A 25,598-nucleotide genomic window follows, 5' to 3' on the forward strand; every position below is an offset into this window, starting at 1 on the left:
CTCTAGTCCAACTGAATCAGTCATTGACTGGAAATGGTTAATTTCAGAAACTTGGAGACCATTTGAAGCTGCTCATGGACTTCACGTTCCCAAACAACAATGGAATTTTTATGGATGACAATGTGCCATGCCATGTTACAAGGCCACAATTGTTCGAGACTGGTTGGCAGAACTTTAGGGACAATTCAAGTGAATGATTTCACCACCCAGGTCTCCCAACTGAATCACATCGAACGTTTATGGGACATAATCGAGAGGTCACTTTGTGCACAAAATCCTGCTCTGAGAACAGTTTCACAATTATGGATGGCTATAGGGGCAGACATGGGTCAATATTTCTGCAGGGGTCTTCCAACAACTTGATGAGTCCATGCCACATCAAGTTGCTGCATTACATCAGTCAAATGGAGGTCCGACACAATATTCAGAGGTATCACTTGACTTTTGTCACTTCAGTGTATATTTCCACGGTTGCCAGCATAACAAAATTTGCTGCCCGCTTATAGGCCCCATCCTCACATGGGTCCCACTGCTCGAGGTCCCAGTGCTCGATGAAGTTGCAGTCACCGTTTCCCCTCCAACCTTCCCGAATGCTTCAAATTAAATGTGCACGTGAGCTCAACTGCCAAAGCTTCATCTGTAAATGCAGAATGAATCCCACATTTATCTGTGACACAACATAAAAACATTGACCTCAGCAGCAATAGTTTAATTTGTGAATGTAAGACAACACTGTATTTTTTGAATGAATGAATGAATGAATGAATGTGGGGAAAAAACCTTGTCTTATATTCAGGCGAATATGGTATATGAACATAACTGATACAAAATATGAAAAACCAAAAAGAATTTTGCTTCACATTGCATTCAATGTTGTGAAATAAAACAGGTCTTCTAATAAAATTCATAAAATTGCAGCTGCTTGTTCAGTTTGTTTCCCCTACACCGAAAAAAAAAAAAAAAAAAAAAAAAAAAAAAAAAAAAAAAAAACATTCTGCTTGCCAAATTTCCCTTACAAGATTAATTTTTGCTGTCTCACTGTCATCATTTAACAGATACTCATTATCATATAACAGATACTGATTCATGTATAAAATTTTATAGGCTGTATGACGAATGACAATAAAAGTAAAATAAGAGCAGAGCATGATAGTCAAATTAAGTTAGATGGTGCTGGGTAATTCAATCAGGCAATGAGACAATAAAAATAGCAAACATGTTGACATCTGTAGAAGTAAGGGGGATATAAAATGTAGACTGGGAACAGAAATAGAATAATTTCTGAAAGAGAGGAATATGTCAACTTTGAATATAAATTTACGTGTTAGGAAGTCTTTTCTGGAAGTATTTGTCAAGAGTGTACCTTCTTTGGGAGTGAGACACAGATGGTAGTGAGTTCAGACTAGAAGAGAAAAGAAACCTTGGGAGAAGAATGAAAAGGTGAAGAAGTATCAAATCGAATGAGGGAGAAAAGAGCCCTATGGCACAATCTGACAAGATGAATCAATAAGTTGACAGGCACATTGAGAGACATCAAGGATCATCTATTTTGTAATGGAAGGAAGTGTGGGAAGTAAACACATTACAGGCAGTCCAAAAGCTGACTGAAATGGATGTAATCTGCAGTAGTAATGCAGAGGTGAGGAGTGGGCCACAACCTACACGGTTCCCTTCTCAGTATTATTAAATGCAGCCCATAAAAACAGTTACAGTGCTCACACTAAAAGAAAACACCAAATAACCTTATAGGTCGGGCAACCACAGTTAAAAAATTTGTACATAATGTGACAGACAATTAAACAATTCAAAATCAGAGATGATGATAAAATAGACTGTACTAAACTGAGTGAAAGTCCAAATACACACTAGCTGGTTATTGTGTTTTCACTGTATGACACCTGTTTCATACTGTGGAGGTATATCTCCAGGTCATATAAAACTAATACTTCACATGCCACGACTTCCAAACTGCAAGTGTGCATAAAAACATGTCACTCCTCAGTAAAACCTCAGATGAAATGGTAGATGGGCATCCAATCCAAACCACGCTTTCAGTGTGTGGCTAGCAGTGTAACATGCAGTTCTATTTGATGCCTGCAAACACATTTTAGTATTGTGATGACTCCCCAGGATTGTGTGTCATATGGTTCTTTGTTTCCCCCATGGATTTAGACGACAGTTTCATCCTATCACATGGACTATTGTGCTGTTCGGGCTCTTCTTTTGACGGTGTTTTGGAGATGTATTACTGATCGTGTACAGTTTGGATTGGACGCCTATCTGTCATTTCATTCAAGGTTTTACTGAGGAGTGACATGTTTTTATGCGCACTTGCACCTTGGGAGTCGTGGCACACGAGGTTTTAGTTTTATATGATGTGAAGATACACCTCCAGGGTATAAAAGAGGTCGTCAAAAATTGAAAGCACAATAAACAGCTATTGAGGATTTGGACTTTCACTCAGTTTAATATAGCCTATTTTACCTTCTCTGATTTTAAACTGTTTGATTGTCCTTCATATTATGTAAAACAATACTCCTCGTTACTATTCTATATTATTTGTTCTTCATTAGTAACGCCAGTTTCTCAATTGTGAGACATATTTTTTTTTCCTTATTATTATTGACAGTGTCTGTTAATTTTTCCAAACATTTCTGTACAGTTGTTAAGGAAATATAATTTAGGATACTTTACACATCAGTATACTTCAGGAAGGCATTTTAAAAAAGTTGGGCAAGTGCGAGGAGAACTCCCGCACTGAGGGCTCCGTGCAAACTTAATTATGTATATAGATAGTTCATCCATCCTGGGAATTGAGAATCACAATGATTTTTGCCTGCTATCAATATCGGTTCTGGCAAGATATTGGTCCCCGTAATTCCAAGACTACATCAAAATATCTACCCATGTTTATATATGTAGAGAAAGAAGATTTAATAAAACATTTTCTATTTGCTTAATAAAACATTACAACAATTTACATTCTATGTATGCATGCAGTAATGTTCATATTTTACGCATTTGACAGATGACGAATGCAATGTATGTTCAAACGGCAAACAGATAATTTTTATGTGATATAATTACAATTCAACAAGTTTAAGAGTTTTTACTTTGATTGCACTGTGAAGCCTTGCTTCTTGCTGAATTTCATGATTAAAGGTCAATGGTAAGTACCCCATAGGTTTCGATGAGTGAGTTTGTGAGTTTCGAAAAATGTCACACAAATGCCTGAGTCTTAACTGTATTGACTTAGAAGCTTAAATTTTTAATGCTGCTGAGGGATCATAGACTTTAGTATGTGACATGAACCTGAACTTGATACGCCAGCCTGTTACATAGAAAGAGGGGTCTTAACATACACACACCTGTTACATAGAAAGAGGGGTCTTAACATACACACACCTGTTACAGAGGAAGAGGGTCTTAACCTATGAACAGACTACCAGACAGACGGATAAAAACTGACAAAAAATATTTTTTGCAAGTGACATAATTACAAATTAACAATTTTCATATATCTTCCTTTACACGCATTGTGAAATATTGCTTCTCGCCGAATTTCACGATTCTAGGTGTAGAGGTTTAGACGAGCAAGTTTTTCAGTTTCCACATATATGACATAAAGGGCTGGATCTTTTCATTGCATGGACTTACAAGCTTAAGTTTTTTACACCACCAAGGGACCGTAGACTTTAATATGTGACATAAACTAAGCTTGATATATCTACCTGTTCCTGAGAGAAACGGTTGTCAACAGTCGGACAGACCAACGAGCAGAAAGACAGATTGACAGACAGACGGACGGACAACAAAACAATTCTACAAGTGTTCCGTTTTTACAAATTGAGGTACAGAACCCTACAAAAAAAGAAAAATTGTGGTAAATCTCTTCTCTCACCTCAGAATTGTCAACTGTTTCAGCTGTGTCAATGTTTCCCCAGTCAATTCCTCCAGTTTCATCTACAGCTGCTTCACCAAAGTCAATTGCATCAGCATTACCATTTTCTAGGTCTCCAAAATCAATACCACCATCAGTTCCAAAATCAATCTGAAAACACAAAAAAGTCACAATTACGATCTGCTTGATGAGGACATAAAAAAAATGTGGACACACTAGTATACAAAGGTATAAATTCAATACTGATATCCAATGAGAAAAGCATTTTTCTAATAGAATCATATCATTATCATGCACATAACCCAGAAAGTCTATTTTTAAAAAGCTTGCCAAGAAATAACCAGCTGATAAGTGGAACAGGACTGGAAAAACTCCGAGAACAAATCATTTTGCTGATTAGCAGTAAACCTCCTGTGTTAGGAAATGTTATTATGGGAAATATTCCTATATAACTGTTCACAATAACGCAGCTTCATTAATATGTCACTCTCAGGCAACAATAGAAAGCAAATGTAAAATCTAATTTTCATATAGATTGTAGCATAAAGTTCAAGTCTGAGTTCCATATTGCCCAGCGATCTTTGTCAGTGTGTGGTACACAAGTTTTTTAATCTATGCTCCACAGCTGTGATATATTGCAGGAATGACATCTACATCTATACTTGACAAACAACTGTGAAGCACATGGCAGAGGGTGCGTCCCATTGTACCAGTTACTACAGTTTTTCACATATGGAGCATCGGAAGAAAGATTTTTGACATGCCCATATGCGGATTGTAATTAATCTAATATTGTCCTCACGATACCTATGGACGTGATATGTAAGGAATTTTAGTATATCCCCAGAGTCATTGTTTAAAGCTAGTTCTTGAAACTTTGTAAGTAGGCTTTCTTAGGATAGTTTCCATGTATCTTCAAGAGCCTGCCAGTTCAGTTCCTTCAGCATCTCTGTGATACTCTCCCACGAGGCAAACAAACCTGCTACCACTAGTGCTGTCATTCTCTGTATATATTCAATGTGCCCCGATAGTTCTATTTGTTAAAAGTCTTATTTAATTGAGCAGTATTCAAGGGTGGGTCACTTTGAGACTGATTGCATTTCCCCACTATTCTACCAAAAAATTGAATTCTGCGGTGAATTAACAACTTCCTTCATGACCGGTTTCAGTCTACAGGATGATCTTGAGGTACCTGAGTGTATGTATGAAAAAAACATTTAACAGCAGATGCAATTAATATACAAAAATTATTGTTCGCTGAAGAGTTTCTCAGTAAAATATCTGATGAAAGTAGAAAATCTTGACTGTGTGGCATTCTGTGACAATGATACACTACTGTACTTCAGGATGGTCATGTAGACGAGGGCAATGTGTGGCAAAGCCAAGTGAGTGGCAGTCATACTCCATTATTCAGTAGCCGGCCGAAGTGGCCGTGCGGTTAAAGGCGCTGCAGTCTGGAACCGCAAGACCGCTACGGTCGCAGGTTCGAATCCTGCCTCGGGCATGGATGTTTGTGATGTCCTTAGGTTAGTTAGGTTTAACTAGTTCTAAGTTCTAGGGGACTAATGACCTCAGCAGTTGAGTCCCATAGTGCTCAGAGCCATTTGAACCATTATTCAGTATCTATGCAGCTCAGCCAGTCACATCAACATGAGCGAGCACTCACCGAATATGACGCAACAGCTGCACGGTCGCTCCCACAGGACTTACAAAGGTGGTGATTAGCTATGTCACAACATGCTGCGAGACATAGCTGTCAGTAAGGTAAGTGCACCGAGCCTTTTCACACCACAACTTCACAGTCTGTCCACAAGTGAGTGAGATCCACAACACCACATGAGCTGTGCAGGTGGGAGTGTCATCTTCGGCATCTTCCACTAAGCTATGTCAAATTTATTTGCCCCATATATCACACACTGCAGCTGAGTACAGACCACCCATCTCTGCAACATGCTTGGAGTGCTCTAATTTAGACTGAAACCATTATTCGAAGGATCTGTCACAATTTCATTCCTGTTCACACATCACATGTTCAAAAATTTTGTTTGTTTCATCTTCTGAAAGAGGAGTCAAACCCATACCTATGAGGTGGCACATGGAAAATAGTACATTGTCAACTGACCACCCTGCTAAGATGCAGATGTGTTCATACCATCTGCACGTCCAACCACATCCATATAGTATGCCAAAAGGACGGAATATTGGGTTTAACGACCCATCAACATAGAGGTCATTAGAGATGGAGCACAAGCTTGGATTGTGACAAAGGTGGGAAAGGGTTGGGTTGTTTTGAGGGAAGAGACCAAATTACGAGGTCAACGGTCTCATCGGATTAGGGAAGGAGGTTGGCCGTGCCCTTTCAAAGGAACCATCCCAGCATTTGCCTGGAGTGATTTAGGGAAATCATGGAAAACCTAAATCAGAATGGCCAGACGCGGGATTGAACCGTCGTCCTCCCGAATGCGAGTCCAGTGTGAATAGGAAAGGAAATTGGCTATGTGCATTCAAGGAACTATCCTGGCATTTGCCTGGAACGATTTCGGGAAATCGTTGTAAACCTAAACCTGGATGGCCGGATGTTGGTTTCGATCATAGTCTTCCTGAATGCGAGTCCAGTGTGCAAACCACTGCACCACCTCTCTCGGTCATAGTACGCCATTCAGTTCTGTGTGGAACTCGGCCAACGCAGGTACACATTCAGGTAGCGGAGGATTTCTGTCCTGTGCACAGCATTGCAGCTATCCAGAGCACAAAGCACCTTGACAGACAGACAGACAGACAGACAGACACACAATACCCAGGTGGATAAAACAATGACATGAGACAGGTTCTCTAAACATAAGGAACATGAAAAAGTTTGTATGCTGAAAAAAATACAATGAGTTTCAATCCTATTTAAGGACCTTGGAATGCCGCACGTGCTACCAATATGTTCAACAAAGCCACATGCAAAAAATGGCTAAAAGCCAATTTTTGGGTTTTCTCAGGAGCCGGCATTAACAAATGGTGCTTTTATAAGCCACCTAAGGCCCACCATAGACCACACCCAATGCAAAAGAACCGACCAACTTGCTCAGTTTGCCTGGAGGAAGTGTGTGATATTTAAATTTAGGCCCTGCACCGTAGGATAGCTACAGTATGCCCATTCTTCCTATAGGTATGGAAATGGTGTGAGGCCAATGGCTGTGCAAAGCACTTGACGCCTTATCTCTGTGACCAACAGACCCTGGGATATGACACCACCCACCCCACTGAAAAATCGCATTTTTGCGTGTGGCTTCTTAGAAGAAATTGTCATGCACAGGCAGAATATCTAGGTGCAGCAATGCAAAATGGCATGACACAGAATGAGCAAATAATGTCAGTCATAGGAAAAGTGAATAGCTGACCATTACTACAAACCTAGCACATCTGCAGAGGAGACCATATACAGAACTCTTGTGCGATCTTCAGAGAATGAGTTAGGAAAGAAACATGTGGAAAACACTAATGAGAAGAAGGGACAGGATGATAGGACATGGCATAGGGAATAACTTGCATGGTACTAGATGGAACAGTAGAAGGTAAAAATTGTAGGGGAAGATAGAGATTGGAATATATCCAGTAAATAATTGAGGAAGTGCTGCTCTGAGATGAAGACATTGCACAGGAGAGAGATTTGTGGCAGGCTGCATCAAACAGGTCAGAAACCCGCTGTAAGAAACCCATTTGTCTTTCAAACACAGAACATATTTTATTCAATGCTGAGTGTAGCTAATCACATAGACCACCACCCATTTAATTACTCAACCCGCTGTCTCACAGTGAAACACACTTTCAGTTATTAAATATTAGTTACTTTGTGGAAATGAACAGTTTCATCTCCGTGAATATTCTGTGGACCATGCAGCTTGTGTCAGTGGTAAGAGCAGCATTCGATGGTGCATTAAATTTGTGTAAATACAGTACATTCATCTGACCTGAAGTCATTACCATCTTTCCACTCCACTTCACTGACCCTCACTGTATCTAGACAACTCCTTTTCATTTCCCTTTTCAGATTTTCTAGCTTCCCTACCACATTCAGCTTTCTGATATTCAATACTCCAACTTATGGAATCTTACATTTTCATTAGCAGTTCGATCTTTTTCTCATGGTTACCTCCCTAGCGATAGTCCCTCCCTACTGACAGAGAAGCATCATTTTGACAATGTCTGTAGCGTTTGGGACAGCATCTATAGAGGCATTATGTGTCATCCTGGGTATGTACCCAATAGACATTACAATACATTTCCGAGCTGCAGCATACTGGATGAAAATGGAACGACAGGACAAAGTATAGGAAATTACAGGCCAAAAAAGCTGAAAAGAAACAACTTAATGAATAGTGAAATGACACCTGGCAGACCAAAGGACACAGAGTACATGCATTCTTATCGAACATCCGAGAACAAATGTGCATAAAATATATGGGTCCAAGACATGGTATGGTCCACTTTCTTAAAGAGCATGGACCGTACCCACAACATTACCAACATGTTGGACTAAGTGACACAGACATATGCACATGTGGAGAAATCAGCCCAGCAGTGGATGGGATTGAACCCGGGATGCAGGACATTTTGATTACTAGTCAAAGACATTACCCCTAACCTGTGGTGTCTTAACTATGTCTACAATAAAACAATGCAGTTCTGAAAATTGTTTTAAAAACCACTTCGTCCAGATGTCTTCATTATGATGATGGCCACTTTTGTAGTAAAATATTGAGTGTTTTCTGTGTTCATGGTGAATTCGTGTAATTTCTTCTTTGGTACAGCTGTTGATGACTGATTGGATTTTTTTCATTTTAAAATCATCTTGGTGAAAGAAATTAACAGAGTTAGGTTAGGAATTTTGAGGAAAGGGAGCAGGCGATGTTTACCTCCTTTTTCATTTACATGAAAAGGATTACAGTATCATATTTTGTAACATGGCAGTCACTGGCTGACTGATGCTGAATCAACATCTAAGAATTAGAATCATCGACTGTGGAGATTGGAAAGAAAGGTTCAGATTCAACGTACACCCACACTGTTTTCTAAGGAGGGTGGATGGATTATTTTTTAGGATGATTTTGCCATTTAAGTCTCTGTGTCAGTTTTCCATACTGTACATCTACATACATACACACATACCCCTAGAGTCACTATGCAGTGCATGGCAAAGGCCACTTCGTACTACTGGAGTCATTTCTTTTCTTTTGTTGCTGTTGCAAATGAAGCAAAGGGAAAATGATTTATTGTATCGTTCTGTATGAGCCATAATCTGAGTTATTTTATCCTTGCGGTCCTTAAGTGAGATGATGTTACAGGCATTAGAATCATTCTGAAATCTGTAGCCAGTGCTGGTTATCTAAATTTTGTCATCTTCCGTCCTCCAAGGATCCCAATCTAAGCTCACTCACAGAGCATTTCTGTAACCTTGCATGTTGAGCAAACGTTCTGGTAACAAATCTAGCAGCACATCTACGGGTTGCTTTGGCGTCTTCCTGCAATCCAACCTGGCCGAAACTTTCCTATCCAGTCAACTTAATTTTCAACATCCTTCTGTAAAATCATATCTCAAATGCTCCAATACTCTTCTATTCTGGTTTTCACACAGTTCATTATTCTCTTCTGTACATTGTTGTGCTTCAGATGGTACATTCCTAAGATATTTCTTCCTCGAATTACAGCCTATATTTGAAATTAGTAGCTTCTCTTAGCAAGGAATGTCCTCTTTGCCCGTACTAGTCTGCTTCTTGTGTTGTCTGCAGTGCATTATTTTACTTCCAAGGCAATTTGATTCCTTCACTTCGTTTACTAAATGGTCTCCAATTCTGATGTTAAGATTATCACTAATTGCATTTCTCCTGCTCATTACTTTTTCTTTAGTTGGTTTACTTTCAATCTATATTCTGTGAAAATTATGCTATTTATTTAAACAAACATGTACGTCTTCCTCAATTTCACCGAGGATAGCAAAGCCATCAGCATATCTTCTCACTGATATCCCTTCATCCTGAATTTTACTCGAATCCCTGAACCTTTCTTTTATTTCTGTAATTGTTTCCTAGATGTACAGGTTGAAGAGCATGGAAGAAAGGCTGCATCCCTGCCTGGTACCCTTCTCAAGTGAAGCACTTCTTTTTTGGTTTTCCATTTGCATTGCTTCTCTTAGTTTTTGTACATACTATATATTATCCATCTTTCTTAATTTTGGTAACAGGGGAACTGGTTGGAAGCAATGGTGTAACAATCATCAAAACCATTTACGGTGGAGTCCTTATCAAATACACATTACAACAGACATCAAATGAACTTAGTGACATGCTGCAAAGATCTTAACAGGTTGGCAGGATAATACAAAAGTGTAACACAAATACTCACACAAATTGTAAGGAAATCATATACAATGCTCCCACCATTTCTTCCACTTGCCTCCTGGAACACATTTTCCGGGATGGCCCACAGTTCTCGTCACAATGTTCTGAATCTCTTCCACAGTTTAGAAATGATGGCCTCTTAATGTGGTTTTAAGTTTGGGAAATTTTAAGTTTGGGGAACAGAAAAACATGTTATGGGGCTAGAACTGATGAACACAGTGAATGGGGCACAATGGAAATTATGATAACTGTGGATCAGGAGTAATGAGCGAGTCAGCGCATTGTAATGATATGACAGTCGAGTCTGGTTTTCCCACAATTCAGGCCTCTTCCTGTATGCAGCATCCATCATGCATGCTGGATTCCCTGGTAGGATTCCTTGGTTACCATCTGACCACGTGGTGCAAATTCCTAGCAGACAATGCCTTCATGGTCAAAAAACATAACCAATATCACCTTGATCTTATCCTGACTCGTGTGCTTTTCTGTACATGGAGACCCTTTGTCCACTCACTGCAAAGACTGTACTGTCATTACAGTACACAATTGCAATGTCTCTCTGAAAGTATTGCCAGGTTTGCACATGCGCACACACATGCACACATATTCTTCAAGCTCACTCACTGGCACTTTGGCACTAATCTGATGAGCAGCTTATCACGAACTCAATTCAGCGGCAGTAGCTCGCTTTCTACAGTCAGAGTGAAATGCGGCAAACGGCAGTTTGTTCTCTAAACACGCTGTTACATGTGTTCAGTAGCTGCAGTGTGCTCCCTCTGGTGGATGGTGCACTATTTCAAAAGTTTCATTCTTTTTGAAACTACTTAGCAATAATCCTGGCAGATTGTTTCTATTGTTAGTACAACAACAGACAGACATATGACTGACTTACTTCAGTGTCTCCTGCGCCAGACTTGCCAGTATCATCCTCCAGCCCAAAATCGAGAACAGGCTCCTCTACCTGGACTGGAGGCTCTCCGTACGTCCACTCGTAAGTTGTTGTATCACCATGGTCTAGAAAAATCAAAATACACCCTCATTCCAAAATGGCAGCCTGACATCACAAGAAAAGTGGTCCTGCTAACTTTAGAACAGCTAAACAAGCTGAGCACATAAGCAGAACATAATGGTAACTACAATTACAAATATAGTTCACAGATTTGAAAAAGTTATAAGAAAGATAGGGAAACAGTACAATGGGAGTAGTGTTTGTTGTCAATACAAAGGAAGGGCAGAGGGTGAGTTACCATGAAGAGTTCAGCAGTAGATATCTTCTTGTCAGAATTTACAGCAAACCAAGGCCAAAAACAGTTCAGGTATACATGCCGATGTCACAAGCAGCAGGTGAAGAGATAATTCTGAACAGGTAACTCAATATGTATAGAAAGATGATACTCCAATAATCACGGGAGACTAAAATGTGGTAATAGGGGAAGGAATAGAAGACAGAGTCACAGGAGAATATGGGCTTGGTAATAGGAATAGCAGCAGAAGAGCACAGACTGAGTTCTGCAATAAATTTTAGCTAGTAAAGGTGTATACACTTTTCAAACATTGCAAAACAAATAAGTACATTAGTCAAAGGCCTGGAGACATGGGAAAATTCCAGATGGTTTATGTCCTGATAAGACAGAGATTTTGAAATCAAATGCAAGATTGCATGGCGTACCAAGGAGCAGATATAGAGTTGCATCACTATTTAGTAATGATGACTGAAGTTGAACAGAATCACCAGGAAGAATAAGTGTGGAACGGAAAACTGAACCACTGGGGAATTATGAGTTGTGTCAGAAATTCTTGAAGGCTGTAGATATTGTGATAATGAATACCACAAGAGGCAGTTCCATGAGGAGGAATGGCTGTCTCTAAAATGGACAGTCACAGACATTGGACAGACAAACAAGTTGCAAGGAAGGCAACTGCAAATAAACTGTGCAGAACAGAAGAAATACTTCAAGTTATCTACAAAAAAAGGAAATACAAAAACTTTCTTTATTGTGGGACCTGCAGCGTATATTATGTCAAGTAGGACATTATGCAGAGAATTAGAAAACAATATGGTGCCTGATATTTTATTTTGGTATTTCAGCTTTATTGTCTTCATCAGTACATGTTCTAATGTTGTAGATGGACATACGCCAACTTTGAGTTAACCATTATTGCTGTCTGTAGTTATTGGTTGTAATATTATTTTCAGCAACTAGCTGTCAAAATTGAATTTCTACAACTATCAGATAGTAATAAATGTGTTACAATATAATTCAACAGCAAATTATTGAACAACTTTAAAATGTTGCTGAAAATCATATTACAACCAACAACTACAGACAGCAATAATGGGTTACTCAAAGCTGACATATGTTCATCTATGTTACAACATCTACTGATGAAGGCAATAAAGCCAAAATAAGGCTATATACGAGGGTCACTCCAAAAGAAATGCACAATATTTTTTTTAAAATCCATCTTTTACTCTACATGTTTGAAAGTTTTACAGTGTGTAGATACATCCTTTAGGAACAATATTTTCATTTCTCCACATAATTTCCATCCCTCTCAACTGCCTTACGCCATCTTGGAACCAGCGCCTGTATACCCGCACAGTAAAATTCTGGACCAATCTGTTGGAGCCACTGTTTGGCATCGTGCACAAGGGAGTCATCATCTTCAAATCTTGTTCACGAAGAGAGTCTTTCAGTTTCCCAAAGAGATGATAGTCACATGCAGCCAGGTCAGGGCTGTAAGGTGGGTGTTTCAGTGTGGGCCATCCCAGTTTTGTGATCGCTTCCATGGTTTTTTGACTGACATGTGGCCGTCCATTGCCGTGCAACAGCAAAACAGCCTGCTTTTTCCAATGTGGTCAAACACAACTCAGTCAAGCTTGAAATTTCTTCAGTGTCGTCACATATGCATCGGAATTTATGGTGGTTCCACTTGGCACGATGTCCACAAGCAAGAGTCCTTCAGAATCGAAAAACACCGTAGCCATAACTTTTCCAGCAGAAGGTGTGGTTTTGATTTTTTTTCTTGGGTGAATATATATGATGCCACTCCATTGATTGCCTCTTCGTCTCTGGTGAGAAATGATGCAGCCAAGTTTCATCACCTGTCACAATTCTTCCAAGAAATTCATCTCCACCATTCTCATACTGTTCCAAAAGTTTGCTGCATACCATTATTCTTGTTTCTTTGTGAGCCACTGTCAACATCCTGGGAACCCACCTAGCAAAAACCTTTTTTAACACCAACACTTTCAGTATTCTGCAAACTCTTCCTTCCCCTATCCCAACATAGCGTGACAATTCGTTCACTGTGATGCGTCTGTCAGCAGTCACCAATTCGTTAACTCTCTGCACATTGTCTGGAGTATGTGCAGTATGAGGCCTGCCACTGCGAGGACAATCCTCAATATTGCCGTGCCTGCTTTCATCACGTAACCTGCTCGCCCACCGACTAACTGTACTGTGATTGACAGCACCATCTCCATACACCTTTTTCAACCTCTTATGGATGTTTCCCACTGTTTCGTTTTCACATCACAGGAATTCTATGACAGCACAATGCTTCTGACGGGAACATCAAGTGTAGCAGCCATCTTGAAGACATACTGTAACGGTGCCACTCACGGGAACAGGTTGAACTAAGTTCGAAAACAAGCGAGAAGGATGTATCTACACACTGTAAAACTTTCACACATGCATTTCTTTTGGAGTGACTCTTGTACTAATATAAAATACCAAGCAGCATACTGTTTTCCAGTTCGCTGCATAAATGCAAGTATGTTCAGGGAAAGACAGGAATACAGCAGTATAAGACATCTAGGAATGAAAGAAATAGGAAGTGCTGGAAACATGAAATGGCTGCAGGGGAAAGAGGAGAAATCAAAAATGGAATGGACATTGGAAGAGCTGATTCAGTGTACAGAAAAGACAAACCAATCTTCGGTGAAATTACATGCAAGGGTGGTGACATTAAGAGTGCAATGGTAATTCCATTGTTAAGTATGGAGGAGAGAGTGGAGGGATGGAAAACATACGGTGAAGGCCTCTATGAAGGTGAGGACTTGTCTGATGGTGCATTAGAAGAAGAATGGGAGTTAATATGGAAGACATAAGGGATACACATTTGGATGACTTGTGATTAAATAAGTCAGAAGGGGTAGACAACATTCCTTCAGAATTTCTAAAACCACTCGGGGAAGCAGCAACCAGCAACTATTGAAGATGGTGTGTAGAACCTACGAGATTGGGGGCGCGCAGTCGGACTTTCAAAAAAATATGATTTACAACTGTCACACAATCAGCTTAACACCTCATGCATCCAAGCCACTGACAAGAATGGAAAAGAAAACTGAGGCTCTGTTAGATGACAATCAGTTTGTGTTTCGGAAATGTAAAGGCACTAGAGAGACAGTTCTGACACTGCAACTGATAAAGAAAGCTGAAATTAAGAAAAACTACAACATGTTCAAAGTACTTATCAACCTAAAAAAGGCATTCAACAATGTACAATCGTGCAAGATGCTCAAAATTCTGAGAAAATTCTGAGTTATATAGGGAAAGATGGGTAGTATACAAAATGTGCAATAACCAAAAGGGAACAACATGAATGGAAAACCACGAACGAAGTGCTCAGTTTACAACAATTAAGACAAGGATGTAGCCTTTTACCCCTGTTCTTCCATCTATACATTGAAGAAGCAATGATGGAAATAAAAGTAAGGTTCAAGAGTGGGATTAAAATTCATGTTGAAAGGATATAAATGATAACATCGTTGAAGACATTGCTGTCCTCCGTGACCGGGAAGTAGAATTACAGGACATGCTGAATGGAATGGATAATCTAATGAGCACAGAATATAGACTTAAGAGTAAACTGGAGAATGAGAAAAGTAATGAGGAGTAGAAGAAATAAGATTATCTATAAACTTTGCATCAAAATTAGTGAGACAAAGTAGAAGTAGTTAAGGAATTCGACTACATTAGAAGCAAAATAACATATGATGGATGAAACAAGGAGGACATAACAAGCACAAGCAAAAGGGCATTCCTGGACAAAAGATGTAGCCTAGTGTCAAATATAGGTCTTAATTTGAGGAAGGAATTTCTGAGAATGTACATTTGGAACACAGTAATGTATGGCAGTGAATCATGGACTGTGGGAAAAATGTAAAAGAAGAGAATCAAAGGGTTTGAGATGCAGATCTACAGAAGAACGTTGAAAACTAGGTGGACTAATAAGGTAAGGAATGAGGAGGTTCTCCACAGATTTGACAAAGAAAGGAACATTTAGAAAAAACTGACACGAAAAAAGAGACACAGGATGATACAATATGTGTTAAGACACCATGGAGTAGCTTCCATAGTACTAAAGAGAGCTGTAGATGGTTATAGTTCAGAAAAATAATAGAAATGTGCTGTCAATGGCTTTCCCAATGTAGTACATCTTGCCATGATTCTTGGGTTTTACACTGTTTCATGCTGCTGGGACTTAACAATATTTTTATGGAACGCCAGCTTCAGACAGGATACAGAACAATGTTTAAATCTTGAGTGTGCATCCATCAAGTAACAGCCTGTAAACTGATGCCTTGATAACAGTGTGCCTTGTCCAAAGGCAACTTAAATAGGCTGTCAGATACATTTTAGCATGATCAGTGTTGGACTTGACAATTTGCTGAAGTTTTATCCTCTGTCTTTGTTGACCAAGTTAGCAGCTGGTTTTCACTGACAGCCTGTTTCACATTGCCACTTGCAGGAAACTGTAGCTTCCTGTTCATTCACTGGTTATGAAACCTTACCATACCCGCAATATTCACTGAATCTGGCACTCTTTTTAAAACTGAGGGAACCACGGTGTAGATGTCATTTAATCGGTGATTATGAGGTGACTGCAGTGGTGGAAAACTTTTTCCAGGACTAAACTAAGAACTTCTAGAACCATGGCATACAATATGAGAAAATGTGTCAACATGCACGTATTGCACGTAGAGATGGACTAATAAAAGTGTAAAATTTGGGATTGCTAATTTTTTCCCCTATCCAAAGGTACAAACTTTACAATCACTTCTGTATTTTAGTCTTACTGTAACTCATTTTGAAGCATGCTTTCAAATGTGCTTTGTTCAGTTCTTCCATTGCTATTGAAATAATTTCTGAACTAGAGGCAAGCAGTACAATGTCATCAGCAAAATGAGGATGGTCTGGATATGTTCCACAACACATATTCCTTCATTATATCAGTTTAAATATCTTAAAAATTATTTCATGATTGCTGAGAACATTTCTAGTGACATATAATTTCCCTGTCTTACTTATTTTCCAATTTTGAATTTTTCACAATCTTGATGAAGACTGAGGGAAGCTGTGGCATTGACGTACATATTCTCCAGTATGAGGAGGAACCAGTAGTTTGAATTGACATATTGTTTTTCAATAGCAGTCAGTGCACATTTTGTTGAACCTGAGTCAAGACCTTTCCGAAAATCTTTTAAATCCCAGACAGAGTGGTAATTCACACGGGAATACGGGAGGGAGGGGTGGCAGGTGCATGCGCTAAGCATGTGACAGAGGGCAGTGAGGTGTTCCGCACAACAGATATGGTGTGGAGGCACAGACTCAGAGGGGCTGACACGACACAGGAAGAGAAAATTGTTGGGTAGAGCTTTTGGGGACAGTGAAGCCAGAATGATTACAATGGTGAAGCTTGTGTTGCAAGGATAACTTCCATCAATGTAGCTCAGGAAAACTGATGTTTGAGGGAAGGATTAAGATAATATGGGCTGTGGAGCTGAAAAAATATGGGACTCAGCTGAAGTGTACACATCACTGAGAAAAAACAAAATTATAAGGACTTGTTTCAGACAGTTTGACCATGTCCAACGGACATACGGGACGGGTATCAAAACAACTACATACATACAGACATGATCAGCAGTAGACCAGTAGGAAGACCAAGGAAAAGATGACTGAACCAAGTGAAGGATTATATAAGTGCAAGAAGAGTCATCGAGCCCAGAGAGAAACTCGCACATGAACAACCACAAGGTGGAGAGTGCTTATAAGTTTGGGCAACAGTGGAAAACCAATGGTGGTGACTAATAGTTTGTCTGGTGAGATTACCAATCTGTGGATGTGTGTATGAAAGAGGTAATACAATGAGGTGACAAAAGTCATGGACTACCTCCTAATATCAAAATGGCTCAACTGCTGTGGTCATAAGTCCCCTAGAACTTAGAACTACTTAAACCTAACTAACCTAAGGACATCACACACATCCATGCCCGAGGCAGGATTCAAACCTGCAACTGTAGCGGTCATGCGGTTCTAGACTGTAGCGCCTTTAACCACTCGGCCACTCCGGCCGATTCCTAATATCATGCCAGACCTCCTCTTGCCTGTTGCAGTGCAGCAACTCAACAAGGCATGGTTCAACAAGTTGTTGGAAGTCCCTGCAGAAATACTGACCCATGCTTCCTCTATAGCCACCCATAATCGCTAACATGTTGCTGGTGCAGGATGTTGTGCATTGATCTCTTGATTATTTCCCATAAATGTTCTATGGGATTTATGTCAGGTGACCTAGGTGGCCAAATCATTCGCTCAAGTTGTCCAGAATGTTCTTCAAACCAATCACGAACAACTGTGGCCAGATGACATGGTGCATTGTATCCATAAAAATTCCATTGTTTGGGAATATGAAGTCCATGAATGGCTGTAAACGGTCTCCAAGTAGCCAAATGTAACAATTTCCTGTCAATGATTGGTTATGTGTAAACAGAGCCCATACCATTGTGGAGCCACCACCAGCTTGTAGAGTGCCTTGGGTCCATGCCTTCCTGGGGTCTGCACACAGTCAAACGAACCCTACCATCAGCTCTTACCACCTGAAATTGGGACTCATCTGACCAGGACAGCATTATAAAATTATTAGGGTGCACCCAGTATGGTTACAAGCCCAGGAGAGGCACTGCAAGTGATGTCACGCTGTCAGCGAAAGCTTTCGCATCGCTCGTCTGTTGCCGTATCCCATTAATGCCAAATTTCAGCACACTGTCCTAGTAGATGTGTTTATTGTACATCCCATATTGATTTATAGACTTATTTCACATAGTGTTGCTTGTCTCTTAGCACTGACAACTCTGTGCAAAGGTCGCTGCTCTCGGTTGCTCAATGAAGGTTGGTTGATTGGATTAAAAGAGTGGAGAAAGGGGCCAAACTACAAGGTCATCAGTCCCTTGTTCCAAATAAAACAATGCCACAAGTGTGAGAATAAAACAAACGAGACTGACAATTCAAAACGGAATGAAAGGAGAAATCACAAGAACGATGGAGGGCAACAAACATGTAAATGGATAAAAGGGGACAAGAAAACCACAGAAATGCAAGAAACGGGATGAAGGGATTAAAACAACAAAGCAGATTACCATGGCTGGCTGACCATGAGAATAAAAAAGGAGGAGCCAGCCACTCTGCAACACATTAAAACCTCCACCCTAAAAGCACTAGAGTGGAGGACACAGAGGGGCAAAGGATATGCACTTATACTTAGATCAAATGATAAAACCCACCCTCACGAATAAAACGTAAAACTAAATCAGCTGATGAGGTTTTATCAGAGAAAATTAGCGGCAACGAGTTCGGTAACCCAAGATTTTGTCGCTGGGCAGTCAAAGTAGGACAGTGCACGAGAATATGGGCCACTGTTAACCGGGCACCACACCGAGACTCGGGCAGGTCTTCACGGCACAGGAGGTAACCGTGGGTCGCCCAAGCATGGCCGATGCAGAGCCGGCAGGGGACAACTGATCCCCTGCGAGAGGCCCGCATGGAAGACTTCCACTGAGTGAAGGTTGTCAGCCATTGCATTGCCCGTGATGGGAGGTAATGCCTGAAATTTGCTATTCTCGACATGCTCCTGACACTGTAGATCTTGGAATACTGAATTCCCTAATGATGTCCAAAATGGAATGTCCCACGCATCTAGTTCCAATTACCATGCCACGTTCACAGTCAGTTAATTCCCATCATGTGGCCGTAGTCACATCAGAAATCATTTCACATGAATCACCTGCGTACAAATACCAGCTCTGCCATAGCACTGCCCTTTCGTACCTCGTGTCTGTGATACTACATCACCTGTATATGTGCATATCACTATCCCATGACTTTTGTCACCTCAGTGTAAAAATGAATGAGCAGTGTTTATTTCACAGATGATGTGACTTACCGAACGAAAGTGCTGGCAGGTCGATAGGCACACAAACAAACACAAACATACACATGAAATTCAAGCTTTCGCAACAAACTGTTGCCTCAACAGGAAAGAGGGAAGGAGAGGGAAAGACGAAAGGATGTGGGTTTTAAGGGAGAGGGTAAGGAGTCATTCCAATCCCGGGAGCGGAAAGACTTACCTTAAGGGGAAAAAAGGGGTATACACTCGCACACACACACATATCCATCCGCACATACACAGACACAAGCAGACATTTGTAAAGGCAAAGAGTTTGGGCAGAGACATCAGTCGAGGCGGAAGTACAGAGGCAAAGATGTTGAAAGACAGGTGAGGTATGAGCGGCGGCAAATTGAAATTAGCGGAGATTGAGGCCTGGCGGGTAATGAGAAGAGAGGATATACTGAAGGGCAAGTTCCCATCTCCAGAGTTCTGACAGGTTGGTGTTAGTGGGAAGTATCCAGATAACCCGGATGGTGTAACACTGTGCCAAGATGTGCTGGCCATGCACCAAGGCATGTTTAGCCACAGGGTGATCCTCATTACCAACAAACACTGTCTGCCTGTGTCCATTCATGCGAATGAACAGTTTGTTGCTGGTCATTCCCACACAGAAAGCTTCACAGTGTAGGCAGGTCAGTTGGTAAATCACGTGGGTGCTTTCACACGTGGCTCTGCCTCTGATCGTGTACACCTTCCGGGTTACAGGACTGGAGTAGGTGGTGGTGGGAGGGTGCATGGGACAGGTTTTACACCGAGGGCGGTTACAAGGGCAGGAGCCAGAGGGTAGGGAAGGTGGTTTGGGAATTTCATAGGGATGAACTAAGAGGTTACGAAGGTTAGGTGGACGGTGGAAAGACACTCTTGGTGGAGTGGGGAGGATTTCATGAAGGATGTATCTCATTTCAGGGCAGGATTTGAGGAAGTCGTATCCCTGCTGGAGAGCCACTTTCAGAGTCTGATCCAGTCCCGGAAAGTATCCTGTCACAAGTGGGGCACTTTTGGGGTTCTTCTGTGGGAGGTTCTGGGTTTGAGGAGATGAGGAAGTGGCTCTGGTTATTTGCTTCTGTACCAAGTCGGGAGGGTAGTTGCGGGATGCGAAAGCTGTTTTCAGGTTGTTGGTGTAATGGTTCAGGGATTCCAGACTGGAGCAGATTCGTTTGCCACGAAGACCTAGGCTGTAGGGAAGGGACCGTTTGATGTGGAATGGGTGGCAGCTGTCATAATGCCCAACTCCCCAAGACACTATCCAAATTGAACCCTGCCTGGAACAGTTCCGTCCTCCGTCACAGCGGGACCCACCTCCTCTTCCTCAAAATCACCCTCTCCAAACTTTCCAGGAATTTCTGACTTCCAGCCTTGCCTCTCAATCCTTCTTAAAAAACCTTAATCCTACTCCCAACATCACCACTGCTGAAGCCCAGGCTATCCGTGATCTGAAGGCTGACCGATCCATCGTCATTCTTCCGGCGGACAAGGGTTCCACAACTGTGGTACTTGATCGTCAGGAGTATGTGGTTGAGGGACTGCGTCAGCTTCCAGACAACACTACATACAAAGTTTGCCAAGGTAATCCCATTCCTGATGTCCAGGCGGAGCTTCAAGGAATCCTCAGAACCTTAGGCCTCCTACAAAACCTTTCACCTGACTCCATCAACCTCCTGACCCCACAGACACCCCGCACCCCTACCTTCTACCTTCTTCCTAAAATTCACAAACCCAATCATCCCGGCCGTCCCATTGTAACTGTCTACCAAGCCCCCACAGAACGTATCTCTGCCTACGTAGATCAACACCTTCAACCCATTACATGCAGTCTCCCATCCTTCATCAAAGACACCAACCACTTTCACGAACACCTGGAATCCCTACCCAGTCTGTTACCCCTGGAAACCATCCTTGTAATCATTGGTGCCACTTCCTTATACACAAATATTCCGCACGTCCAGGGCCTCGCTGCGATGGAGCACTTCCTTTCACGCCGATCACCTGCCACCCTACCAAAAACCTCTTTCCTCATTACCTTAGCCAGCTTCATCCTGACCCACAACTTCTTCACTTTCGAAGGCCAGACATACCAACAATTAAAGGGAACAGCCATGGGTACCAGGATGGCCCCCTCGTACGCCAACCTATTCATGGGTCGCTTAGAGGAAGCCTTCTTGGTTACCCAGGCCTGCCAACCCAAAGTTTGGTACAGATTTATTGATGACATCTTCATGATCTGGACTCACAGTGAAGAAGAACTCCAGAATTTCCTCACCAACCTCAACTCCTTTGGTTCCGTCAGATTCACCTGGTCCTACTCCATATCCCATGCCACTTTCCTTGACGTTGACCTCCACCTGTCCAATGGCCAGCTTCACACGTCCGTCCACATCAAACCCACCAACAAGCAACAGTACCTCCATTATGACAGCTGCCACTCATTCCACATCAAACGGTCCCTTCCCTACAGCCTAGGTCTTCGTGGCAAACGAATCTGCTCCAGTCTGGAATCCCTGAACCATTACACCAACAACCTGAAAACAGCTTTCGCATCTCACAACTACCCTCCCGACCTGGTACAGAAGCAAATAACCAGAGCTACTTCCTCATCTCCTCAAACCCAGAACCTCCCACAGAAGAACCCCAAAAGTGCCCCACTTGTGACAGGATACTTTTCGGGACTGGATCAGACTCTGAATGTGGCTCTCCAGCAGGGATATGACTTCCTCAAATCCTGCCCTGAAATGAAACCCATCCTTCATTAAATCCTCCCCACTCCACCAAGAGTGTCTTTCCACCGTCCACCTAACCTTCGTAACCTCTTAGTTCATCCCTATGAAATCCCCAACCACCTTCCCTACCCTCTGGCTCCTACCCTTGTAACTGCCCCCGGTGTAAAATCTGTCCCATGCACCCTCCAACCACCACCTACTCCAGTCCTGTAACCCGGAAGGTGTACACGATCAAAGGCAGAGCCACGTGTGGAAGCACCCACATGATTTACCAACTGACCTGCCTACACTGTGAAGCTTTCTATGTGGGAATGACCAGCAACAAACTATCCATTCGCATGAATGGACACAGGCAGACAGTGTTTGTTGGTAATGAGGATCACCCTGTGGCTAAACATGCCTTGGTGCACAGCCAGCACATCTTGGCACAGTGTTACACCGTCCGGGTTATCTGGATACTTCCCACTAACACCAACCTGTCAGAACTCTGGAGATGGGAACTTGCCCTTCAGTATAGCCTCTCTTCTCGTTACCCACCAGGCCTCAATCTCCGCTAATTTCAATTTGCCGCCGCTCATAGCTCACCTGTCTTTCAACATCTTTGCCTCTGTACTTCCGCCTCGACTGATGTCTCTGCCCAAACTCTTCGCCTTTACAAATGTCTGCTTGTGTCTGTGTATGTGCGGATGGATATGTGTGTGTGTGCACGAGTGTATACCTCTTCTTTCCCCCTAAGGTAAGTCTTTCCGCTCCCGGGATTGGAATGACTCCTTACCCTCTCCCTTAAAACCCACATCCTTTCGTCTTTCACTCTCCTTCCCTCTTTCCTGATGAGGCAACAGTCTGTTGCGAAAGCTTGAATTTCATGTGTATGTTTGTGTTTGTTTGTGTGTCTATCGACCTGCCAGCACTTTCGTTCGATATTTCGCCTGGTGCACGTCTTTCGATTTGACGCCACTTCGGCAACTTGCACGTTGATGGGGATGAAATGATGATGATTAGGACAACACAACAGCCAGTCCTTGAGAGGAGAAAATCTCCGACCCAGCCGGGAATCGAACCCGGGCCCTTAGGATTGACATTCCATCACGCTGACGACTCAGCTACCAGGGGCGGACATGATATATCATAATGATGTGGAATGAGACAATCTGATATCATTTATTGTTATATTCGGGTAGGTGCATAAACTAGCTAGCTGCTATTCTGGCCATGTTGTAGGTCATTATTTTAAATGCAACACATGTCAGAGAAGTACAAATATGTTGACGAAGCCTTGCCTATAATGTGCTTGAGCAGCTGCAGCCTCTCACTGCAGCCCGGTGCCACAAAGCTGACAAACTCATTGTAGAAGGTGACGGCCTCCTTCAGTGCTGCAGCCTTCGCAGCCAGCTGGGCGTTCGCGCGTGGCAACTCCGACAACCTCTCCACCAGCTCGGAGCGGAGCGTCGCCTTCCACGTCTTGGCGTCACCCGACCCGGACTTCGCCTCGGGAGCGGAAATGCCCAGCTGCCGGCACTGTGCGGCGAGCTCCGAACGCACGGATCCCTCCGCCTTAATGTATTCCGCTTCCTTCTTGTCACATTCCTGCAAAATTGGACCTTTCCTTTTCTACTGTGACTGATCTACTGTTAAATTAAAATTATGTTTTGACTATTACTTTATTTACAGTACACAAACACAATAACAAAACAAATAATAGATATAATAGATTTAATAAACTACAAACTAACAACAAGTTACTGTTTGTGTTGCTCTCAGATGTCCATCTAGGTGCAATTGCTTGTGAAACATCAGCTAGGAGCAGTTGTTTATGATACATGATGTTTCCTGTAGAATGAGGATCTTTTCTACGTCCTGCCACCTTTATATTCTTATCACTCCCCTTCCATCATTATGCATCTGCACACTGTGTTGCGTAGAGTGTTGGGAGAACAGCAATGGTCGAATTCTGAGCCCAAACTCCAGCTCATCTGTGTTTACACTGCCCCTGTCAGGCCCGAAAGTCACCCAAGGCCGACATTGTGACTTCAGAGAGCTAAGCGTTGAGTCCCATGCTTTACTGAAAGTGAAATCACTGTCCCAATTGATCACCCTCCTTTAGAATGCAACCCCAAAATAATGAAGTCTCTCTGAGCACTCCTGTTTGTTTATATTTCATTCAGTCCCTGTAGCTATTCAATGTTCTGCAATCACAGATTTTGCTAATCTCCTGTGCTCCTGCCACCTTTCTTTGACTTTCTGCACAGTCTGCCAAATGTAGGCATTATCACATTTGCACAGAATACAGTATACACCCACTTTATGGAGTATCAGGTCATGTTTCATCGTCCTAATAGTGCACATTGTCAGAGGTGGTCAGAAAATGCATTTAATGTTACATCAAGCCAATATTCTATCATTTTATTAGAAGACATTTTGAAGTTTTCTCCTTGGCTGTTTTTGACTAGTATTCACTTGCATGATTGGCCAATTTCAGCCTTATAGGCCATTTTATCACAGTAGGCACCTATACACAGTATAATTGTCTGAGTCTAAAACAGAGGAATAACCAACCAGAAAGCAAGCAATAAGGTGCAAGAATCGAATTAAAACCGGCAGCTTACACCTTCATAACAAACGCCATGTTATAGGACACTATAATGCACTCACTTCTGTTGTTCAACACCAGCTCCTGATCAGCTATTCCATCGTTTTATAATCAGATAATTTCACATACACTGAAACCTACTACACTTGAAAATTGTCCGTGGTCTAAATTGGCCTTGTGCAAGATTTAATAATGTGAATACCTGTCAAAAACAACCAAGATGGAAAACTTCAAAATGTCTTAACAAATATACAACTGTGGTATCCCACATGAAGAAAATGATCGAGGTTCTGCCAGTTCTGTTCGATACTGTGTCAGCATACAGCAGATACACCACTGTCTTATCCTCCTCCTCTTTTTCTATTCTCTGCATCTGTCTTCTGCCTGAAAGCATGTCAGGTTTGTCTCCCACCATATCTGCTCTTCTTGGCTACATCCTTAATTTGGTCAAACTCCCTTGGCAGGCCTTCTTTGTCCAATATTGCACAAGTCCTGTAGACCATTGTACAAAGCACAGCCTTACACTGTGGAGGATGGTGGCAGGTGGAACTACGGGGATAGAAATATTAGTTTGGGCAGGTTTCCAGTGCACACCGTGTCTCTCAGTCTTTTCCATATTACGCTCGACTATCACATCCAAACAGGGGAGTTTGCCACTCTCTTCCACAACAACAGTGAATTCGATGCTGGGGAACAGAGAATTCAGGTGTGAGAGACATTCCTGAAGCCATTCACTCCCATGTGGCTACACCACAACAATTTTTCTGAAA

At 41.9% G+C, this 25,598-nt stretch overlaps 1 protein-coding gene across 1 annotated transcript in view; it reads right to left on the reverse strand.

Moving 5' to 3' along the window:
* Nucleotides 1-25,598, reverse strand: part of LOC126428231 (CDK5 regulatory subunit-associated protein 3) — a 54,416-nt gene that overhangs the window by 18,639 nt on the left and 10,179 nt on the right. Inside the window, exons 4-6 of the mRNA XM_050090147.1 lie at nt 23,519-23,825; nt 11,180-11,301; nt 3,902-4,051 (exon numbers count right to left, since the gene is read on the reverse strand). Coding sequence (XP_049946104.1) covers nt 3,902-4,051; nt 11,180-11,301; nt 23,519-23,825 — 579 coding nt within the window. The remainder of the gene's footprint in view (nt 1-3,901; nt 4,052-11,179; nt 11,302-23,518; nt 23,826-25,598) is intronic.

Source organism: Schistocerca serialis, chromosome 12, assembly GCF_023864345.2.
Source record: "Schistocerca serialis cubense isolate TAMUIC-IGC-003099 chromosome 12, iqSchSeri2.2, whole genome shotgun sequence".
NCBI lineage: Eukaryota > Metazoa > Arthropoda > Insecta > Orthoptera > Acrididae > Schistocerca > Schistocerca serialis.